The sequence below is a fragment of the Cygnus atratus genome, chromosome Z (assembly GCF_013377495.2).
Source record: "Cygnus atratus isolate AKBS03 ecotype Queensland, Australia chromosome Z, CAtr_DNAZoo_HiC_assembly, whole genome shotgun sequence".
In the NCBI taxonomy this organism is placed as follows: Eukaryota; Metazoa; Chordata; class Aves; order Anseriformes; family Anatidae; genus Cygnus; species Cygnus atratus.
This window is the reverse complement of record NC_066396.1, coordinates 22,706,217-22,727,171: the sequence shown is the minus strand read 5'-3', so window position 1 is coordinate 22,727,171 and position 20,955 is coordinate 22,706,217. Positions and strand designations below refer to the sequence as shown.

The 20,955-nt window shown below is 37.3% G+C and overlaps 1 protein-coding gene across 3 annotated transcripts in view; it reads right to left on the bottom strand.

Annotated features, from left to right (window-relative positions):
• Positions 1-2,098: 2,098 nt before the first annotated feature.
• NLN (neurolysin) overlaps positions 2,099-20,955 on the bottom strand; it is a 41,342-nt gene continuing 22,485 nt past the window's right edge. For 2 of the 3 annotated variants that reach the window (XM_035553725.2, XM_035553727.2), the window contains exons 7-13: positions 20,273-20,408; positions 15,359-15,725; positions 13,810-14,011; positions 10,609-10,795; positions 9,135-9,263; positions 8,465-8,601; positions 2,103-4,929 (exon numbers count right to left, since the gene is read on the bottom strand). In XM_035553725.2, coding sequence (XP_035409618.1) covers positions 4,795-4,929; positions 8,465-8,601; positions 9,135-9,263; positions 10,609-10,795; positions 13,810-14,011; positions 15,359-15,725; positions 20,273-20,408 — 1,293 coding nt within the window. In that variant the 3' untranslated portion in view covers positions 2,103-4,794. Of the gene's footprint in view, positions 4,930-8,457; positions 8,602-9,134; positions 9,264-10,608; positions 10,796-13,809; positions 14,012-15,358; positions 15,726-20,272; positions 20,409-20,955 lie in introns of all 3 variants that reach the window. The other variant, XM_035553726.2, reaches the window with a different exon arrangement.

Below are 20,955 nucleotides of genomic sequence, written 5' to 3'. Positions count from 1 at the left end.
ACACCACATTTCTTCCTTCCTCCATGGGAAACTATTATTTATAGTATATTCATGAATAAAATACCGGTGAAACAAAAATCATCTCCAGATGTCAGGAAGAAGCACAAGCACTCAAGCAACAATATGATGCATAATTTCATGTTATTTGGCATGCAAATAAAAATATAAGAAATTCATTCAGAGACAAATATGAGCATGTCTTGTTTCTAAATCATAAAACAACAAAAAGCAATAGATAGTCTTTTATAAATCAGTGTACACTAAGCTATATGCCCTTTTCATTAAATCTTCCCAACATTCACCCCAACCCCTTCATAGCTATTGTCAGAACACCCTGCTCCAACTTCGTCCTTCAACCTACTGCATTCCCTCCTTTTCCTTCAACATGTGGAATCATATCACAGAATCGTTTGGTTTGGAAGGGACTTTAAAAATCACCCAGTTCCATTCTCCGCCCAGGCTGTGTTTGTGCTTGGGATTGCCCTGACCCAGGTGCAGGACCTTGCACTTGGCTTTGTTGAATCTGATGAGGTTCACACAGGCCCATGTCTCAGGCCTGCCCAGGTCCCTCTGGATGGCATCCCTTCCCTCCAGTGTATTGACTGCACCACACATCTTGGTGTCATCGGCAACCTTGCTGAGGGTGCACTCAATCCCACACCGTCCATATCATCAACAAAGATGTTAAACAGTGCTGGTCCCAATACTGACTCCCTCCTCTCTGCCCTCTGGATCCAAAACTGCACCACTTCATGGTCACCGCAGCCAGGGTTGCCCTTGAGTTTCACATTCCCCATCAGCCCATCATTGTTGGTGGGAATGAGGTGCAGCATAGCACCTCTGCCCAGCACTATCTAAACCCACCCAGAAATTGATTCAATCCTCAACACCCCAACACATTTAACTTCCACTCAGCACATTATCAGCTGCCAGCTGTCCTTTCTGCTCCTTACGCAACCAGGTCTACACTTCTAGAAAATTCCTCCAGGAGTCTCCACATAAGCCACGTACCACCCCCACCTCCTCCCACCTCTAAAGGTATTTGGAAATTATTTCGTTTTTCAGAGTGAAAGCAAAGATCTTGACTTTGTGATTCATTTCTTGTTGCAGTAATTTTACTTCTCCCACACTAAACGTCTACAGCCATCAGAAATAGTCACTGCCTGATTATCCATTAAAACAGGGTTTAACAAAATTGTTTGTCAAGCAAGATCAGCAGTTGACTGACCTCAATTACTGATTAAAATGAGTATGTTGTTATATTAATAGCATGCAACACAGAGCTCTCCAGATATGAAAACCGATTGTAGTGGCTCAAGTGATAAGAGTCAATACTCCACTTCATATCTACAAAGTCTCCCTCAATATATTCTTTATTAAGTCAGCATAATAACCAACAGCCACTGTAGCTCAAAGAGCAAAATTTAAACTTTTTCTCCAGATTCTTTTTAAAACATGGCTTGCAAGCAATCCTAAATCAGCCCTCATGCTGCATCTATATCAGATGACCAGCAGCAGGGATGGTGAGGCCACCACCTAGCCACCTTGTGACCCAGTTGCATGGCCAGCCTATTCTATCTTTTGCAGTGAGGAAGCAAAATGGGAAAGCCATTACCTGTTAATTGGCTTTTTAGTGCTTAACACAACTCTCTCCTGTGTCTCCCATTTCACCCTTTCACTTTCATTTGAAGCTTCTGTTGCCAAGTCAATTTGAATTGATGACAAAGGAAAAAATAATTATAAATAAAATGAAATTCTAAAAGATACATTACTAACTTGAAAATGCAGCTGCTTTTTAGACTAACATTTTAAGTTACTTTTTTTTATTACAGTGAATACTTCAAGTTGAGTTGGAATTAACACAGGCTTTTTATATTTTGAAATTGAATTCAATGGAAGCATGAGACCAGTAATTCTGAAACAAGCTGTTTTTTTTTTTGTTTTTTGTTTTCCAAATACCTATATCCTTGTGTGTTTGAACATATGTAATTGTTTCTGTGCAGTGTTAAAGCGATTAACACGTTTCTAAAACAGAAGATTGAGATCATATTTTCTGTTTTCTTTGGGGATTTTATGTCACACACTGGGAATAGTGTCAGAATAAGCTGTTTCATATACAGAAAAAAATTCATGAGTACAATGGAGAGATGCAAAACTAGAAAAGAGGTCTTTATCCTGGTTATCTCTTCCATTCCAAGATCAGGTCTTTACAATGTGAACTTGAATTTGATTTACAAGGCTCTCAAAAGGCAATATAAAAATTAGCAGACTAGCTTGATACATTACCACATCAAGACATACCAGAAACATTTCAGAACATTACACATTTGCTTTCCTGAGTGCAGTTTTAGCTGTAAGACAATCTACCTTAATTATTACCTGATGCAGAGCTTTGGAGCTGGCTTCCATAAAACCAAATTGCAGAAAATTGTATTCTTTGGGACAAGTACAGATCATACCACACATATTTGTGGGGCACAATGTAGTTTTAGTTTTTCTTTTCCGTACACAAATATCTGGCTGATGCTACTGTGTATCTGTACAATCATGTATGTGTTTCCACATACATGTAGGAGCAGATATTTTCCTCATAGCTTCTACGTACTTTGTTAAACACACACTCTAAAATGGAAAAATAAACAAGTCAAATTACCACCAAATCTACATCAGTACTGTTCTGTATTTAACTTTTAAATGTTATCTTAACTTTTAAATGTTATCACTACATATTTTTGTTTATAATTACTGCATTTGCAATTACCTATTTTACATGAGACTGCTGGTTTATGCAGAGAAAGGTCTCCCTCATGTGGAAGTCAATTTGGCAGCTCCAAAGAAATACCATGTCTTGTGTCTTAATAAAAATTCTGTTGCTTAGATTTGCAGATCATGTTTGGATAGTATCTCTAAACAACTTCTTACATTTTAGTTCATTGGAACTATCATTAAAGGGTGAATGGGAAAAAAAAGATGACAGGATTTGCAATAATTTTAAAAGCTTGTTTAAAAATAAAGTAAAATACTTCCAAATGCATTCCGACTGTAAAGAAGATTCATATAGGCTAAATTTACAGGTTTTATGATCTTGCACCCACCAGTTTCTTTAGCTTTCCTGTATAGCTGTTCTGAATACTGTTCAAGAGGTTCTCATATATGTGATTTTCATGTATCGCTTTTCCTTGACACTGCAGAACTGGAGTCTAAAACTGAAACTGATTATGAGAGTTAGAACTGACTTAATTATGTGCTTTGGTGAAACTACAAAATTAGTATGTTTTGGCTAAAAACTTCTGTGTTTCTTCACATCCATAACTAGTGTGGTTCAGAAATAAGTCCTGTCAAATATTCAATCTTGGAACAAAAAATAAGTAGAAACCAATGAAGTTCTTTTGCTTTACTCAGCTTAAATGCTTTAAAAGAAAAACACAAAAAAGTTTCAACTGAACATTAACAACCGTTGTTATTTTTCTCAAATAGATTTGACCTAAAGTGAATGCTTTCAGTTTTCTTTTGCTAGAAAAAAGAGGAAGGAGTCTTTTGAGTTTACCAGGCATATTTTCTTACTTTGTGTTTGAACAAATAAATAAATACCAACCACGTTTACAGCTATGAATCAAATGTCTAAAATATATTAGCTAGTAACCAAAGTTAAAGTTTGATCATAAAAAATGTTGCAATACCAAACCCAAAGTAAGGTATTACATCTAAAGACAAGAAAAGTGCAGTTCAACTAGCAATTTTGTTTTAGTGGTGTAAGAATTGGCATGATCTTGCAGAAAAACTTCAAAATAATTCCTCGATTACTTTCCCACTCCCATAGCTGAAACCATCAAATCTATGAAGTTGTTTTGTAGCACTTCTGCATGCCAGACTGGAAAGGCCCAATAAGAAAATCTTGTGTTGACTTTTACCGTTCCCACTGGGGACACAACTTTCCTTATACATATCTCAAAAATTTTCACAAACCAACCAAAACCATTATAATTGCTATAGTATATAACTTTTTAGTGCCAGTGATGGTATAGCTGGGAAAACAAAGACCTAACAAAGATCTGATTTGAGATCATCAACAAAAAATAAAAAGCAGTGGGAGAATTGAAAAGGTCATATTCTGAATGGTTATCCTCTATGTAGCTCAGATTATAGTTTTTATAATTATATAATTATAATTTTTTTTTTTAAGTTATACTATATAAATTTATAAATAATACAAGAATTTAGCATGCATCAGAATGAAATGTAAAAGTATTACACAAGTATGTCTGCTGTAAAGCTGTCTGGCACAGGTTCTCAGTCTTGAAATTTTTCATAAAGCTAGACTGAACCCAAATCATGATGAAATCAAACACAGTTCCACTCCATCAAAAACATTTGTGAGCCATAAATACAAGAGAATAATATAGAATATAAAGTATTATTTTTTTTTTTTATTGCTGGTAGTGTTCTTTTTATCCCCAGTTTTGAAATTCAATCACAAGACAGTTTAAGTGCATCTATTAAAAGAGAAACAAGGCATCAAATCCCCATGCTGATTAGCATTATCTCACATTAATTCCAGAAAAAAATTACCATCCAAATTTCTCAGTTTCAGCACATCTCAGAATTATTTTTTTTCCCTGTTGTGTTGAATTTTGTAGTCCTGTGCAATTTAAAAATCACATTTTTATTTATACATTTAAAAAATCATGAAAAAGCAACCCGATTTGCCTAAAGTGATACATAGTTAAGATGTGAAACACACTGACATTTCCAGCTCATTCCATACTTATATGCCATTACAGAGAAACCATAATTTTACTGAACACATAGTCCCTTACTCAACAGGAAAGCTCTCTGGCTTGGTTTACGATCCAAGAAATTTTGAAGCATATCCATCCCATCCAAAGATCCTCCAGGTTTCAAAATAAGATTTCTGTATTTCATTCCAGCCTGATAAAAGGTAAAGCAGAATGTTAGTATTTCTTATCTTGTAAACTGCCATTTTTCTGTACCTGTTGTGTATGTAAAAGTCTGAACGTCTTCTCTTTCCAGATTTTCTTAGTACCAAAACAGAATATACCACAAATATAACTTAGATCTGCTGGAAGAACTCAAGACAGGAGAAATTTAACCTATTCCCTAAGAAATCCTTTTTCTTGTGGTTTTACACTGTCCTAGAAGTTAAAATCACACAACTTGTCAAAGTTCTGGAAGACATTCTTCAAGGGCATAACATGACTGACAGGCAGGCAAAGAGAACCTAACATTCATTCTCTCTTAACTGATGATTTCTCTTTCTTTAATCTCTGTTTCAAGAACAGAGATGATACTTCAGAGACAAATAAACACAACACTGAGGAATAACATGGCACATATAAACATTTTATGTGCATAGCAATATATAATATCTATATACATACATATAAGCACATAGAATTTCCCCATTAAAATATATTGAAGTAATGGGAACTTAACTCTACTTACATTTTCAGTAAGAAACATTATTACTTCAGAAGGAAAAGATTCCTTTAAAAGGAACGATCTAAAAGCTTCTGAGACAGCAGTAAATTTAGACGTTCTTAACAAGATGTCATCTTTTGAAGAAAGTATCTGGAGAATTTGGGGCCTCAGACATAAGAATCCATGAGAAAACAGTATTTTTTCATTTAAAAGTCCTAGATACTCTTAATATTGAAGAAAACAATGTTCGTCCTTTCAGTCACTGTATACACACACATATACTTCCCCCACACGTCAAAGCTATGAGATTACAGGACTACACTGTTTCCTGATTGCTACTGTAAAAACAGTAAAAAGCATAGGTCTTTTTAACTGACAGACTTCCATAACTTAACTGCATTACTAATCGCATTGCCTGAGAGTACACATGGAAAAAAATAAAATAAAAAAGATAATACGTCACTGAACATTGCTAATATTTTGGTATTTGTGTTTGTTTCCTGAACATTAGCAGAATAGATTATATTGTTCCTTTTAGTTTAAAAGTGTTATTTGAGTAAATGTGATCCTTTGCTGTTGTGTCTCTGGTAAGCAGAATTCTCAGTTCTAGAGAGACCAGAGATAATTTCAGATAACGTGCAAGAACTGAGGAGTGTGACAATTAACAATGCTAAAGTAAAGTGTTTGTTGAAGAATTGTTATAGATACAGTCACTTAAACTAGTTTCTATAACTGTTGCTCGAAACAGGAAGAGACGTTTATTCTAACAGGAAGAGGTAAGCCAAATTTCTAAGAGTGCTAGTCATAATACCATAACTGTTCTCCTTTCCTGCTGTTCTAAAAACTAGTCTAAATCTAGATAAAATGAAATACAACTACAAAAATCTTACTGGTGTCTAGCATTTGTTTACATAAGATTGTCTGTCCCATCCTGTGGAACTGTATTACACTTACATGGAATGCAAGTATAAGTAACAAGTTAAAAGAGAACCAATTTAAGAAGATGGTATTGTTCTGAAGAGGGAGGGCAAATCTCCAGAGATCCTTCTGAAGTTACGTGAACACCCAAGCAAAGTGTGTGTGCACGCATGTAAGAGAGGGAGCAAGACATACACGTGTGGCCATGCTTTTATTTATGAGTGAGACCCTTCCAATCAAATAAGCAGGAGTGCTTATTGTCACATGCGCATGTTATAAATCCTGAGCACTTCAAAATCAACCTTGACAACCTTTAGTCATCTCTCCTCCCAAACTCTTCAGTTTACTTCCGGTCTTCATAAAACCTCTCTTTCCACAGTCCTTACTCACCTAATCACTGCCAGAGTTTTCTGGCCTCTACCCCATCTCTCCTCTTGGGATGTCTCTCTTTGTCCAGCTCACAGTCTAATTCTATTTTCTTTCTCCACCCTCTAGAGGGAGAGACATTTCTAGAAGTACTGGTTGCTGTGATTAGGAAAGGAAGGAATCAAAGCAAATTCCAGAGAGGAATAGGGAAGCTGAGTACTTTCTACTCTCTCCTTTACTTCTCTCGTATGTACATTTACTGAAGGGAAGAACTAGTGCTGGCTGCTGAATCCAGAAGACAGGTAAGGGAGGCAGGAAAACCAGAAGGTCTTTGCCATAACAGAGATGCAGCATCTTCAGTCACACGTCTAATACTATGCCTGAAAAATAAAAAAGATTGCCAGAATTGGCAGGACAACTAATCACATTATTAGCTGTCCTTCCTTCGTGCCAGAGGCAGAAAAGGCTGAAGAATTACACAACAGTAAAAAAAAGCCCAGTAAATCTAAAACCCATCAATGATTCCAAAGTCATTTGGGAGAAAAACTAAGGAGGAAAAAAATTGTGAGTTATGCTGTGCTGTGAAAGAGCGGCATAACTTCAATTTTCTAAATAATAGCTATATAAAAATTCCACACACTTGAGGCACCATTCATTGAAATAGAGCACAATTATCATACAGCTTTCATAGCAGAATATGCATCTGTACTTACAATGAAGAAGTGTTTTTTCTTTTTGACATTAAAGAAGTATGTGTCAATCAACGCAATGCAATGTCTTAAAAGTCATAAAAAAATATGACCCTGTATAATAACTGTATTAAAATCCAAGTTCTGTCCGAAATTTCAATGATGTTCAAAAGCAATTATTAATATAACACTTTTTTCTGTTGATCTGACCTTGACGGTGTACTGGGTCTGGCTGGGATGTTGACTTTCCCTGCAGCAGCCCATACAGTGCTGTGCTCTGCACTTGTAGCTAGAACAGCAGTGGTATCACACCAGTGTTGTGTCTGCTGCTGAGCAGTGCTGGCACAGCATCAGGACTCTCTCTAACCCTCCTAGGGGGTGGGCAAAAATGTGAGAAAAGAAACATCACCAGGGCAGCTGACCTTAACTAACCAAAGGGATATTCCATACCATATGATGTCACACTCAGCAATAAAAGGTGGAAAAAGGAAGAAGAGGGGTGGGGTGGGCTCTCGTTGTGAAAATGTCTGTCCTCCTCCTGAACACCGGCTATGTGCGTTGAGGCCCTGCTTCAAGGACGTGGTCAAGCATCACTCATTTGTGGGAAGTAGAGAGTAATTTCTTTCCTCTGCACTTCCACATAGCCTTTACCTGTTTTGTTTAGTTTTCCCTTTCCCCTTCCCTTTTCCACTTTCCCTCTTTTTTCCCCCTTTAGTTAAATTGTTAATTGTTTAGTTAAATTGTTTAGTCAATTTGTTTAATTAATAACAATCTTTCCTTAATAATTATTTCTTTTTTCCTTTAATTAAATCATCCTTATCTCAACCCGTGAGTTGTTCTTTCCTTTACTTCTTCCCCTCCTCATCTAAGGAAGGGGAGTGAGAGAGCAGTTGTGGTGTTCAGCTGCCTAAAACCACCAGAGAGAGGTAGAGTAGAAGTACTTGAGATGTTATCCCAATGGATCATAATTGTAATAAATTGTGGCTTTAAACAAGAACAACAAGAGTCTTCAGTAAATAAGAGTCTTTTAGTAGAAAGTATTTACCATGTACCTTTGGATTCATTATGCCTTCTTGCTTAAAGCAGCTGTAAAAGATGTCCATGGAAAACACTTCACTCCACAGATATCCATAGTACTGGCCATCATAACCACCAGCCAGATGTCCAAAAGTAGCTGGCATGTTTGTGCCTTGAAAAGTAGGTTCACATTAATTAATTTAAATCAAATGCAGTCACTTTTTTGATGTACAAAGTGCATCAACTTTAAGAAGAAATTAATAAGGAATTTGTATCAACTAATTTGAAACTTCTAACATAGAGGGTCTGAGTACACCTCCAGAAATACTGCCATATTCTGGTGATTAAAAAGGAAATTTTATTTCAATTTAGTTGCACATCCAACACAAATGTATCAGAACATCTAATGTGATATTCACATCATGCCACTCTAAAATATAACCTGAGAAAGTATAGCTTTATATTTACCTTCATCTTCCTTCAGGAGAGATCATTAAGATCAGACTAAGTTTCAAAGTAATTATTTCAGCTTCATAAAGTACAATCAACAAACAAATTCTTTTACAAACAACAACTTGGTGGTTTGTTGGTTTTTGTTTGTTTGTTTGTTTTGTTTTGTTTTGTATGCCAAGCATTATTGGGAAAGGAAAGCATGTTTAAATAAAGTATTAGGACATGCTGTACAGAAGTTTCATACAGATATACCTGGAGTTGCGGGAATTCCCAGAATCTCCATACAGTATTTGGCATATTCATCTGCTGGGTCAAGAGATGGCTTTGTGTGGAGTGCCTGGTCGACCTTGCTCAAAACAATTTGACGGAGGGTTAAATGACCTAATTGAATAAGAATATTTGATTATCTAACATCAAAGTAGCTGGAGTTTCTTTAGCACCTTTCGTTCAAAGATCTCAACCTACATTCTAAATTATTAGAATTTTAACTATAAAACATTTCCATCTGAACGCTTCAGTTAAAAAAAATAGATATTTTTAGTAAAGGAATTGTCATTATAAGCTCCATATTTTCAAATATTACTTTCCTTACAGATCAAGAACTAATTCAAGCAGGTACTTTAAAAGCAAATTTCAGTATTTAAAATTGTGTTCTTAGCTGTCTTCAATTTCAGTATACCATTTCATTCAGGGCTTGCACAGATGATGGTAAGTATACCTAATGACATTAACTAAGACACCTCAAAGAGTAGCAAGAACTGCTGCTGCTTTAGGCTCTGCTATTTTGAAGAAGCTAAAAGATATGAACCTCTTTCCAGACAAAATTCTCATGCAGCTACAGTGCCTGTACAAGATGGAAAGACAGGCACTTCTTGTTCAGGATAGGGAAGCAGTGCCTTGATGACATATATTGTACCATAAATGGTTACGGCTATGATTTCAGGGGAGCCCTGATTACAGGGACAGAGTGGTAAGAATGACAATGAGATGATGGCAATGACATTGGATTATGGTCTTGATTTGGAGATAGAGGTAAGGTGGTATGAGATGTAGAAAGAGAAGAGAATCAGAATCTTGGTTTGGGAAGGCAACATGCCTACTGGGAAGGTGGGGACCATGGACTGGATGTATTCTGAATGAAGTGTTCTGGATTCAGAAGTTCAGAGGCTGTTTGAGCAATGAAAGGCTACAGTGCTTTTGTATGGGATATGTTACACATGTTGAGTATAGTTGCAAGCAACTTTCATGTCTGTCAAGTCTCGTGCAAGTGAAATGTAAAATATACATGCAGAAAATCTGATACTTCTGTATTAATGCACAGTGTCTGCCCTGGGAAAATGAAAAATGGAAAAACAATGGAAACCCAAAATATTGAATAAGAGAATTTGCTACGTAAGAAGTCACATAGACAAAAACATACAGATATTTTAGTCCTTTGGATAGCCTGGAAAACCAGAGCTGCTGCTGTTCCTGCATACAGTGGTATCTGTCATCATAGCTTTTATTAATGGTTGTACCCAAGCAAATAAAACCAGAAATTATTAATCCAAAAAACTTTTTGAAGTGCTCACTTAATTCTTATTGGCACTGACAGTGATAGCATACACACAGAAAAGAAGTAACTGGTTTGTTATGTTTTACAGAGGATATTGTGTTAAATTTCCCACTAGTTTTTTTAATCATATATTTTTATACATATACTGGGTGAAAGAGAAGGGAGAGATACCTGTATTAGCCAGTCTAGAGGCAGCAAGTTTCTCAAGGAGAGCGTCTGCAACATGGCTCTCATCTTTATAATGTCTTGACATTTGTTGTAGTGGTTCTTTTTCCCACACCCAGTTCTCAAACATTTGTGAAGGTACTTCTACAAAGTCTGTTTCCACATTAGTTCCACTAAACCTTGCAAAATCAGTCTGAAAGGAAAAGCCGTTGTATTAAATGAAATTAGAAACCAGGGTTTCTAGAATAATATAAACTTTCAGAGACTGAAATTGAAGTGTTAGTCACAGGAAAAGGAATAATTTCATTTAAAAAATGGTATTTAAAGAAAGGAGGGCATAAATTCATATACAAGACTACTAAAAAGCAACAAAATAGATTATTCAGTAGTTATTTACTGCATTCTCTGTTATTGATTCTCTACTTCAATTTTCTTAGTATTACTCATTTCACTTCTTAGGTTTTGACAGAAGTACAAAAGTTTTCATGCTGAATTATGACAATGACATAATTTGTAAATTGTTATAGAACTGTCTTATATTACCCCAAAGTAGAAAATAAACTCCAATTATACTCTTGTAAAATTGTTTATTGTATTACAGTCTAATGTACTCATTCAAAGATTTTACTTGACCAACTTTTCCTTTTAAGCTTTTTCCTAACAACTGTCTTCATTCATAAGGCATATAGTTAACTTATTGCAGTTTTTGAGTCAGTAATTCATGGCCAGAAATAAATGAACTCTAGCAGCTTTAGTCATGAAAGGTCTCCAAATCTGACACTCATTTACTGAGAGAAGAATCTTCATTCTGAAAGCCAAGCACATTAGAGCTTTTTAATTTATTTTATTTCACTTTACTATTGTCAATCATTTCATGTTTAAAGCACACACCAGATATTAATTTTGAAGAAAGGTTTCATGCAGTTAAACATCTTCATAAAAATATGTTCTAAACCCAAAATATTCCTAAAAAAAAGATGGTCACTTTTGAAAGACACATGTTCAAATACCAACAGAAGTTATTTTGTCTCACTCTCAACCTGACTTGTAATAACTTTATCTCCTCTTGCCAACCCAATTTTTCCTTTTCAGCAACATTCTAATAAAACACTCCAAGTGCCAAAAGAAAAAAAGAACTCTCAGTTTCCCAACCGCACTCTCAAGGGGTGTACATATTCCACCGGGGAATAGATGCCCACAAGCGGAGTGGCTTTAGAACTTATTTTATTGCAGGGCTACCAAAAAAGGCACATATAATGTAGGGCATACATTGAACTGATGGCTATGTCACATGCGTATCATCTCACATCTTCAGAAGAACAGCAGAAAAGAAGAAAAACATTTGCCTTCATTTAAACTTCCTGGTTACTCCAATCCATTGTTGTAACAGGATGGCCCTTCTTCCTGTATCTGCTGAATAGCAGCTATGAAAAAAAGCTAGGAACCATCAGATAGAAATAAATGGTGATAGAAGTGGATAGACTAAAGGCAGGAGTGCAAGAGTTTGTTGGACACCAGATACCTTCATTTACCCATATGTAACTGTACCATGTTAATAAAAAAATATTTGACTCAGGCTCTTGATTAGCTCTTTCCCTAACACCATAAAAAGATCCATCCCCGCCCTGATATCTCACTTTCCAGCTGACCCCAACACATCAGAAGGAGTAATGTCCTCCAAAAGCTGACCTTTATCAGATGCTCACAGATTCCCACTCAGCCAGATCCCTCTTTACCCTTTAAAAGTCAAGTTTTAACATGCTTAAACAAATAAGCATATGAAACAAGATACTGCTTTATACATGCAAATCCCAGAGGACAGGATGTTCAAATGTGGGACTGAGAAGATATCTGCAGGTGTTTATACTAGTCCATTAAATGATTTACATAAAATACAACAGAAGCAAGCACAGTAGCTGCACACACACAAGGCAGCACAGCAGCGAGAGACACAATCAAAAAAAAAAAAGCCTCGCTGGGTTATGTGGAATTCCATAGCAAGTGGAGTAATACATATGCATTTGAGTTGTTGGATGGGTTGCCAAGAAGGGGCTCTGCAACACCCAGGCACCTCCTTGTTAGCTACCAAAATTTTGCACTAATGCTGAACATGTCTCATTTATAAACATCTTCCGGGTAGTCAAAAAGAAAGAATTGGTTTAATTTCTCAATTTCTGAGCTGAGAAACAACTGTCTTTGAGAGAGGATGATCATGTTTTCCTCAAATTCCTACTTCCAATATGATGCAAAAATATTTATAGCTACTTGTTCCTCAGTTTGCTTGAGCACAATTTCTTTAATTCTAGATTTAATATAGGGATTTTTATATATATGTTTCTTTATTTTGCAGTCCTAGGCTTTGGAATTGAGGTCAAAAATTAAAATTTAATGTGTACTGTATTCCTCCGATTTTTTGATTTGGTACTACTTTATAAAGACCACTGCAACACTACACAAAGTTTGGATTTGGTGGATAATGACGTGAATTGGTGAATGAACACAAGAGAGACTTGCCCCTCTCTCCGAAACATAACATTTTCATTAGGCCTACAAAAAATTCAACATTTAAAATTGAATGTGACAGAGGCAAGTAAAAATGAAACCAGGTATTTTATAACTTTATTTGCATCTTGATGCAGAATCTGCTGACTAGCTTCACTTAATTCTGGTCACAGTGAGAATGCTGACTGTCACATGGGGGAGCAGAAAATATAATAGCTCAGGCAAGACTTGCTTATGCTTTTGAAAGGAAGAATGATAGCTTTCAAGAGTACCAAATGCAAAAGTGCTGGAGTTAAGGGCATAACTACACGGATTCACGAATCATTTACACTCTTGGGAACAGCAAGCTTTTTGTTTCTAATATCTAGCATGCTAGTAGGAGTAACAAAAAGCCATCTGACAGCTGTAGTAACAGAAGTCACCACCAAGTACCCGCTTTATTTTTTGCATGGATCTATTTACTTGTCACTGGTACCCTCATGTTGCACATGCAAAGGTATGCATTCTTCTAAAAATGTTTTTCAAAAGTTATATTCACTGCTGTAGTTTTAAATGGAAATTTAAAAAAAGAAAGGTCACTTAAAAAATAACCAAAAAATGCATATATAGTTTACTAAAATAGAAACCACCAAAATAAACTTATACCTTGCTAAGAGACAGTGCAGAAAGAAGGAAGGCTTATACTGGAACTGAAACACCACTGACCTGTGCGCATATCTGATGCATTACATGACCAAATTCATGGAAGTAAGTCTTTACTTCATCATGTCGCAGCAATGATGGGCGATCTAATGCTGGTTTTGTGAAGTTGGTTACCAGAGCAGCTACAGACATCATTCTGCTTCCATCAGAGAGAAGACAGCCAGGCTGCAGACCAAAGCATGCTGCATGTCCATACTTTCCTTCTCTGTACAAGAAAATATATCAGAAAATATCTGGAAATCACAAGTCTGCTCACCAGAATGGAAAGGCCTACTCAGGAACAATGACAATGAGCTGGTGTCTCTTTAAAGCTTTACGTGAAAAAATTGTGTCTTTTCATTAGGATGATCATATAAAAGTTGGCCTATGACTCCTAAGAGTAACTAAGCTTAAGATCCTGTTAAGAACATAAGGGGGAAAAAACTTAAGTGTTTAAATCACACTAGTTTAAGATTCCCAGCAGCACTTACAAGAATCTGATTTTTACTCAAATGCTGGAAGAATACACACTTTAGACACCAATTCTATTTTAAACTAGTCACAAACTCTAGGACTGTCTTCTATCCTCTGAAGCAATAACTTCTCTTTCATTACAGAAGACAAAAGAATACAGTTTACTGTATCTTCAGTGTGACCCAAGTTTAAATAAGACTGATTTTGAAACTTCTGCCCTAAACCTAAGTGGTTAATGGGGTAGTGAAGGCAGAAAAGTCTTATTAACAAATGTCTTCAGAAATTCACGATATGCATAAAGGGGAGAACAGAAAAACAAGCGAAGAAGAAAACTCATGCCTATTTTTAATGTACCAATTTATGTACTACTGTATTCACTCACCTAACCTTCTTTACCCAGAGAAGCCTTAAATCAACTTATATTAAAAAATGACATTTACAAATTGCTGAAAAATAATTAAAAAACAGTGAGAAACAGTCAAAAAATAATACCTAAGAATAAATCTTGTCCAATTATCCTAGTCTCCTAATCTCTTATGAACAGAAATGATGCCGTGAACAGCTAAAGAAGAGCTACGGTGATCAAGCTGGAAGTACATTTCAAGGTGTGCTCAACAGGAATCTATTCTTGGTCCTGAGCTATTTGACACTTTCATTAGCAGTCTGAAGGCAGAACTGGCTACAAAATATGCATATAAAGTTTAAAGAGGAGCTGGGAGAAACTTAAATGCTTGGCAGATAGGAGTATAACTGATCTGAACAGACTAAAGTAATAGTTCAGCATAAATGAAAAATCAAACATGGTATTACAGTTGGGAAGGAGAAAAGTCCATGAAGGAAAAATGATGAACAACTGACTAGTCAGTAATACTACAGAAAATGAACAAAGTTGTAATGCAAAAAAAAAAAAAAAAAAAAAAAAAGTAAACGATCTGAAAACAGTCCAGAACAGTCCAGAGGACAACTTTATGAACACAGTAATAGCCTTACCAGTGGGACAAATATTTACTTCCAAATGCATTTAATTTCACCTACACCAGCAACCCACTAAGTTGAATTCCATTTTAAGCACATACATAAAACACTGGGCGATAATTACCTGGGGTAGAGGTCCAAATAGAACTGCCCTAACATTTCTCCTGTTGAGTTGTCCTTTACTGTATAAAGAGTAACACTGTCGTGCCAAACATGTGCACTTTCTACTCGCTCAAACACAAGTCCAAGCAGATTCTGGTAAATATTCAGTAAGCCTTCTGTAACAGCCTCAACTGGGAAATATTCTTTCAGCTTCTCTTGATCTATAGAGTACTTCAGCTCTTCTGTTTTGTTCATATAATAATGAAGATCCCATGCATTGATTCTTCCATCATAATCAAAGTTTCTTTCTTTACACTCCTTTTTCTTCAAATCTAGAATGAATTCTCTTTCCTTCTCAACCAATGGCTTTAGCTTTTTACTCAAATCATCTGAAAAAAAGATTGCCTTTGAATCAACTTGTGCATTCCTTACCATAATGTATATTCCTGCAAAACACACTCAGGTTTATACAGTATAACTTTAAGCACATGCCCTAAAAGTGCATTATAGAGTTTTCTATTTGTTGATTAACAAACAGCAAGCAAGCTGCTTTCTTGTCTTAATGAGTTTTAATGCAGGCATGTTATAAATAATACACAAATCTGCATAGGCCTAGCAGTACTATGAAGGGTTCGGGGAAATTTTAGACCTATTCAAAGACACCAGAAATGGAAAGAAACACTTGACGCATTTGTCAGAAAGCTTGTGTTTTACCTCATGTAATCTCAGTTCTCTTGATGTGTTTCTGCAGAAGCAGCTAAAGACTACAACTACTATTAGTTACTGAAGCATAACACAAAATTCAAACACTATTTTTTCAAGGACTTTTCAAAATGGATTCTGACCTATTTCTACCTAAGGTCCTATTAAAAAGCAAGAGACCAAAGAGTTCTTGCCTATATGATAGCTAGCTACTCTCCTACCAAGTATCAGTTTTATCCAATATAGCTTCTCTTGGACAAGAAAGGGTCATAGCACTATGAAAGCAATATATTTAATATAAAATTATTAAGCTTATTGAAGCTCTCATACAGTACATGCAATATTTATGTTATTCTTAGCATTTCTGGACTACCGAACACTTTTCCTTAAGAATTCAGGTTAATGGTCACTATTGGTATATAGAGAGTAAAATTTAGGTATTGCCTCTCCTATTTCTAGAAGGGCTCTAAAGCGCTAAATGCATTTACATGATTGATAAATACTAACAGTTTGCAGCTCAAATTATGCTAAATTCAGAATATGTCATAAGACAGAATGTTTTTCCTCCTAGCCATAAGATCAGCTTATGAACATTGATTGAAAACACGAATATGAGCCAACTAGGAAAGGTGCCCTCCTAGATCTGTTGCTGGAGAACAGAGAGGGTCTTGTGGGAGACGTGGCAATTGGCGGCCATCTCAGTCATAGTGACCATGAAGTGGTTGAGTCTAGAATTTATGGTGACAGAAGGAAAACTGTCACCAAAACTTTAGCCCTGGATATGGGGAAAGCAGACTTCAGGCTGCTCAGGGAACTAGTCAGCAAGGTCCCCTGGGAAACTACTTTTGAAGGCATCGGCGTCCATCAGTGCTGGTCAATCTTTAAGCACTGCCTCCTAAAAGCACAAGATCAGGCGATTCCAAAATATCGGAAGTCAGGCAAGCGGGGCAGAAGGCCAGCCTGGCTGACTAGGGAACTTCTACTGGAGCTTAGGCGAAAAAAGAAAGTGTACGGCTGCTGGAAGGAAGGTCAGGCGACAAGGAAGGAATACAGGGATGCTGTTCATGTTTGTAGGGAGAAAATTCATGTGGCCAAAGCTCAACTAGAGTTGAAGCTGGCCATGTCTGTGGGAGACAATAAAAAAGGTTTTTTTAGATATGTGAACAGAAAAAGGAGAACCAAAGAAAACATAGGTCTGCTACTAGATGGGGAGGGTCTCCTCACAGACAATGACATAGGCAAAGCAGAGACGTTTAACGCCTTCTTCGCCTCTGTCTTCAACACTGATGATGGGTTTCGGGACCCAGGGTACCGTGAGCTGGAGGACCATGACAGTGGGAATGACAAACTCCCAACTGACCCTGAACGTGTGCGGGATTTGCTGCTCCACCTGGATCCATACAAGTCCATGGGTCTGGATGGGATTCATCCCAGGGTGCCTAAAGAGCTGGCTGATGACATCGCGGGACCTCTCTCAATTATTTTTCAATGATCTTGGGAATCTGGAGAGGTCCCATTGGACTGGAAGCTGGCAAATGTTGTGCCAATTTTCAAGAAGGGTAAGAAAGAAGACCCTAGCAATTACAGGCCTGTCAGTCTCACGTCAGTGCCTGGTAAAATTATGGAGAGGATGATCCTTGAAGTTACTGAAGCGCACCTGGGGGACAATGCAGTCATTGGTCCCAGCCAACATGGGTTCATGAGGGGTAGGTCCTGCCTAACAAAATTGATTTCCTTTTATGATAAGATCACCCATCTAGTCAATCAAGGGAAACCAGCTGATGTGATCTTTTTGGACTTCAGCAAAGCTGGTGACACGGTTTCCCATAGGATCCTACTGGACAAAATGTCCAGCATACAGCTAAACAAAAGCATCATACGATGGGTGAGCAATTGGCTGACGGGCAGGGCTCAAAGGGTTGTGGTAAATGGGGCCACATCTGGCTGGCGGATGGTCACTAGTGGGATCCCTCAAGGCTCCATTTTAGGGCCAGTCCTCTTCAATGTTTTTACAAATGATTTGGATGTAGGACTAGAAGGTGTTTTGAGCAAATCTGCCGACAACACCAAACTTGGAGGAGTTGTGGACTCGGATGAGAGTGGAAAGGCCTTGCAGAGAGATCTGGACAGATTGGAGAGCTGGGCGATCACTAACCGCATGAAGTTTAACAAAAGCAAGTGCCGGGTCCTGCACCTGGGACGGGGCAACCCTGGCTATACGTACAGACTGGGCAACAAGATGCTGGAGAGCAGCCCCGCAGGGAGGGATCTGGGGGTTGTGGTTGACAGTAAGTTGAATATGAGCCAGCAGTGTGCCCTGGCAGCCAGGAGGGCCAACCGTATCCTGGGGTGCATCAAGCACGGCATTGCTAGTTGGTCAAGGGAAGGGATTGTCCCGCTCTACCCTGCACTGGTGCGGCCTCACCTTGAGTACTGTGTGCAGTTCTGGGCACCACAGTACAAAAAGGACATGAAGCTGTTGGAGAGTGTCCAGAGGAGGGCGACGAAGATGGTGAAGGGTCTAGAGCGGAAGACATATGAGGAGCGGCTGAGGTCAGTCAGCCTGTTCAGCCTGGAGAAGAGGAGGCTGAGGGGGGACCTCATCGCAGTCTACAACTTCCTCGCGAGGGGGAGTGGAGAGGCAGGTGACCTATTCTCCGTTATCACCAGTGACAGGACCTGTGGGAACGGTGTTAAACTGAGGCAGGAGAAGTTTAGGCTGGACATCAGGAAGAGGTTCTTCACCGAGAGGGTGGTCGCACACTGGAACAGGCTCCCCAGGGAAGTAGTCACTGCACCAAGCCTGTCTGAATTTAAGAAGCGTTTGGACTGTGCACTTAGTCACATGGTCTAAACTTTTGGGCAGACCTGTGCGGTGCCAGGAGTTGGACTTGATGATCCTTATGGGTCCCTTCCAACTCGGGATATTCTGTGATTCTATGATAATATATATGAACAAAGCACAGCAAATCATGCTGTTATGCTTGTATCTGAATATATATCAAAAAAAATAAATTAAAGATGACAATTAATTTGACGGACATTCTACCTCTACCACAGTAACCAGGAAACACAATATTTTTGAATAGAAATATACATGTTCTTGTAATAAGTTAAAGTTACAACAATAACTACTAAATTTTGAAGTGTCAGCTTCCAAACAAATAATTAAAAAAAATACTACATACGTCCATTTAGAATTACAAAAACATAGCAGAAAGGGTTCAAAATATTTTCACTGCACTTAAAAAAGAAGTGATTTTAACAATTATACATCAAAACTAAGCATAGGTTCATTGACAAATATGCGGATAATTGGTATTGATAAATATGGAGCTGAACTCACACAATAACATGAGAAATGTGACAGAATTACAGGTGAAGGAAGAGGTGCATTTAAACCTCTCTATTGTTGTATAAACACATAGGAAAACAAAAAAAATACCACCAAACACTTTATTGCTGTACTAAATAATTTTGGGGCCGCTGATTTATACAATATATAAATACAATCCTCTTCACCAAAAGGACTAACTGGTGTTAGGACACATTAACAAAGGAACACATACTATTCTGTGAAACTGTATAATTCTGGAGTGCAGAGGTTAACTCTGTGCACAAAATGGGCCCACTGAAGTGAACAGGATAACTATACATCTGTGCCATTAAAATTTTCAAAATATTTCAGGTTTCAAATAGAATTGCAGTAAAGGGCTTTTGTCTTCAAAGAAATCAAGACACTGCAGATATATAATTTTTTATACAGCTCATGGAAGCTGCATCATCATATACTCGAATCTTTTATTATACTTAATGCAGTTATATCAGTGGACAGAAAGAGACACTAAGGCTACATAGGCACAAAAAACCGCAGCTAACCTACGGTAATGAAAAGCTGCAAATGTTATGCAGACTTGAACTGAGAGAATATGCTTAGGCTGCACATGTAATTCTGGTTCCAAAATAGGATAACTGCATTTGGGGGCAGGGAAAGACACTACAGTTTGCCTATACTGACTGTCACAAAGCAGATGTTTTCAGATTTTTATTTTATGCTTCCCTGTCTTGGGGCAATTCTATCTGTACAGCTATGGCCAGAACAGAGGCAACAGGGAGTTCCTTTTCCACCTAAACATGACAGACACTATGACGAATTATGTATTTAAATTATCTTGGCTGAGGAGCCATGTTGCCATTCCAAATATAAGAGTATTGTTTATAAATAAGAACAAACCTAAGAAAGTTGTTACGTTATCTGTGCTCTTCGCAGTGTTTACCTCCAGGACAAAGTTGGCATGTGTATTATAACCAAGCAGTTGTGCTACTTTTGCCCTTAGTGGAAGCAATTGCTGAAGAATTTTTGTGTTCTCCTAAAAAAGAAAGGAGGCAAGTTTGTGAAGTGAAACTAAGAAAACTATGTTATTGAATGACTGTATGAAAAATACTTGTAACCATAAGGAACAGCACACATTTACAATGAGACACTTTGAGACATAAATATAGAATATCATAAGTTTAGCTAGATCTTTGTAATTTTTTATAGTCACAGCACTTAACTGCAAGCTGCTAGATGTCCAGTTTTCTAGTCAGAGTCATTACATTCCTTACTATAATTAATCTGTTTCAATTAATCAAACAATACACCATTTCTTCTGAGCGTAACAAACCTTTGACTGTTGCAAAGAGTTTATTTTCTTTGTCGACCATTTAAATGTAAAAGATAAACAAAAAGACAAAATGCTTAATTGCTTGTTAGTGGTTAAGACAGACTGCAAAGCCATTGTGCTATCTTCAAACCTTGTTTGCAAATTTCCCTCTTTTGCCATTCTGACAATAGCAGTCAGAGAAAAGGATCTGAAACACAAAAGCCCCAGGCACTGACCTAGATAAGGTGGAGGATCTCTGAGAGGCTTAAAA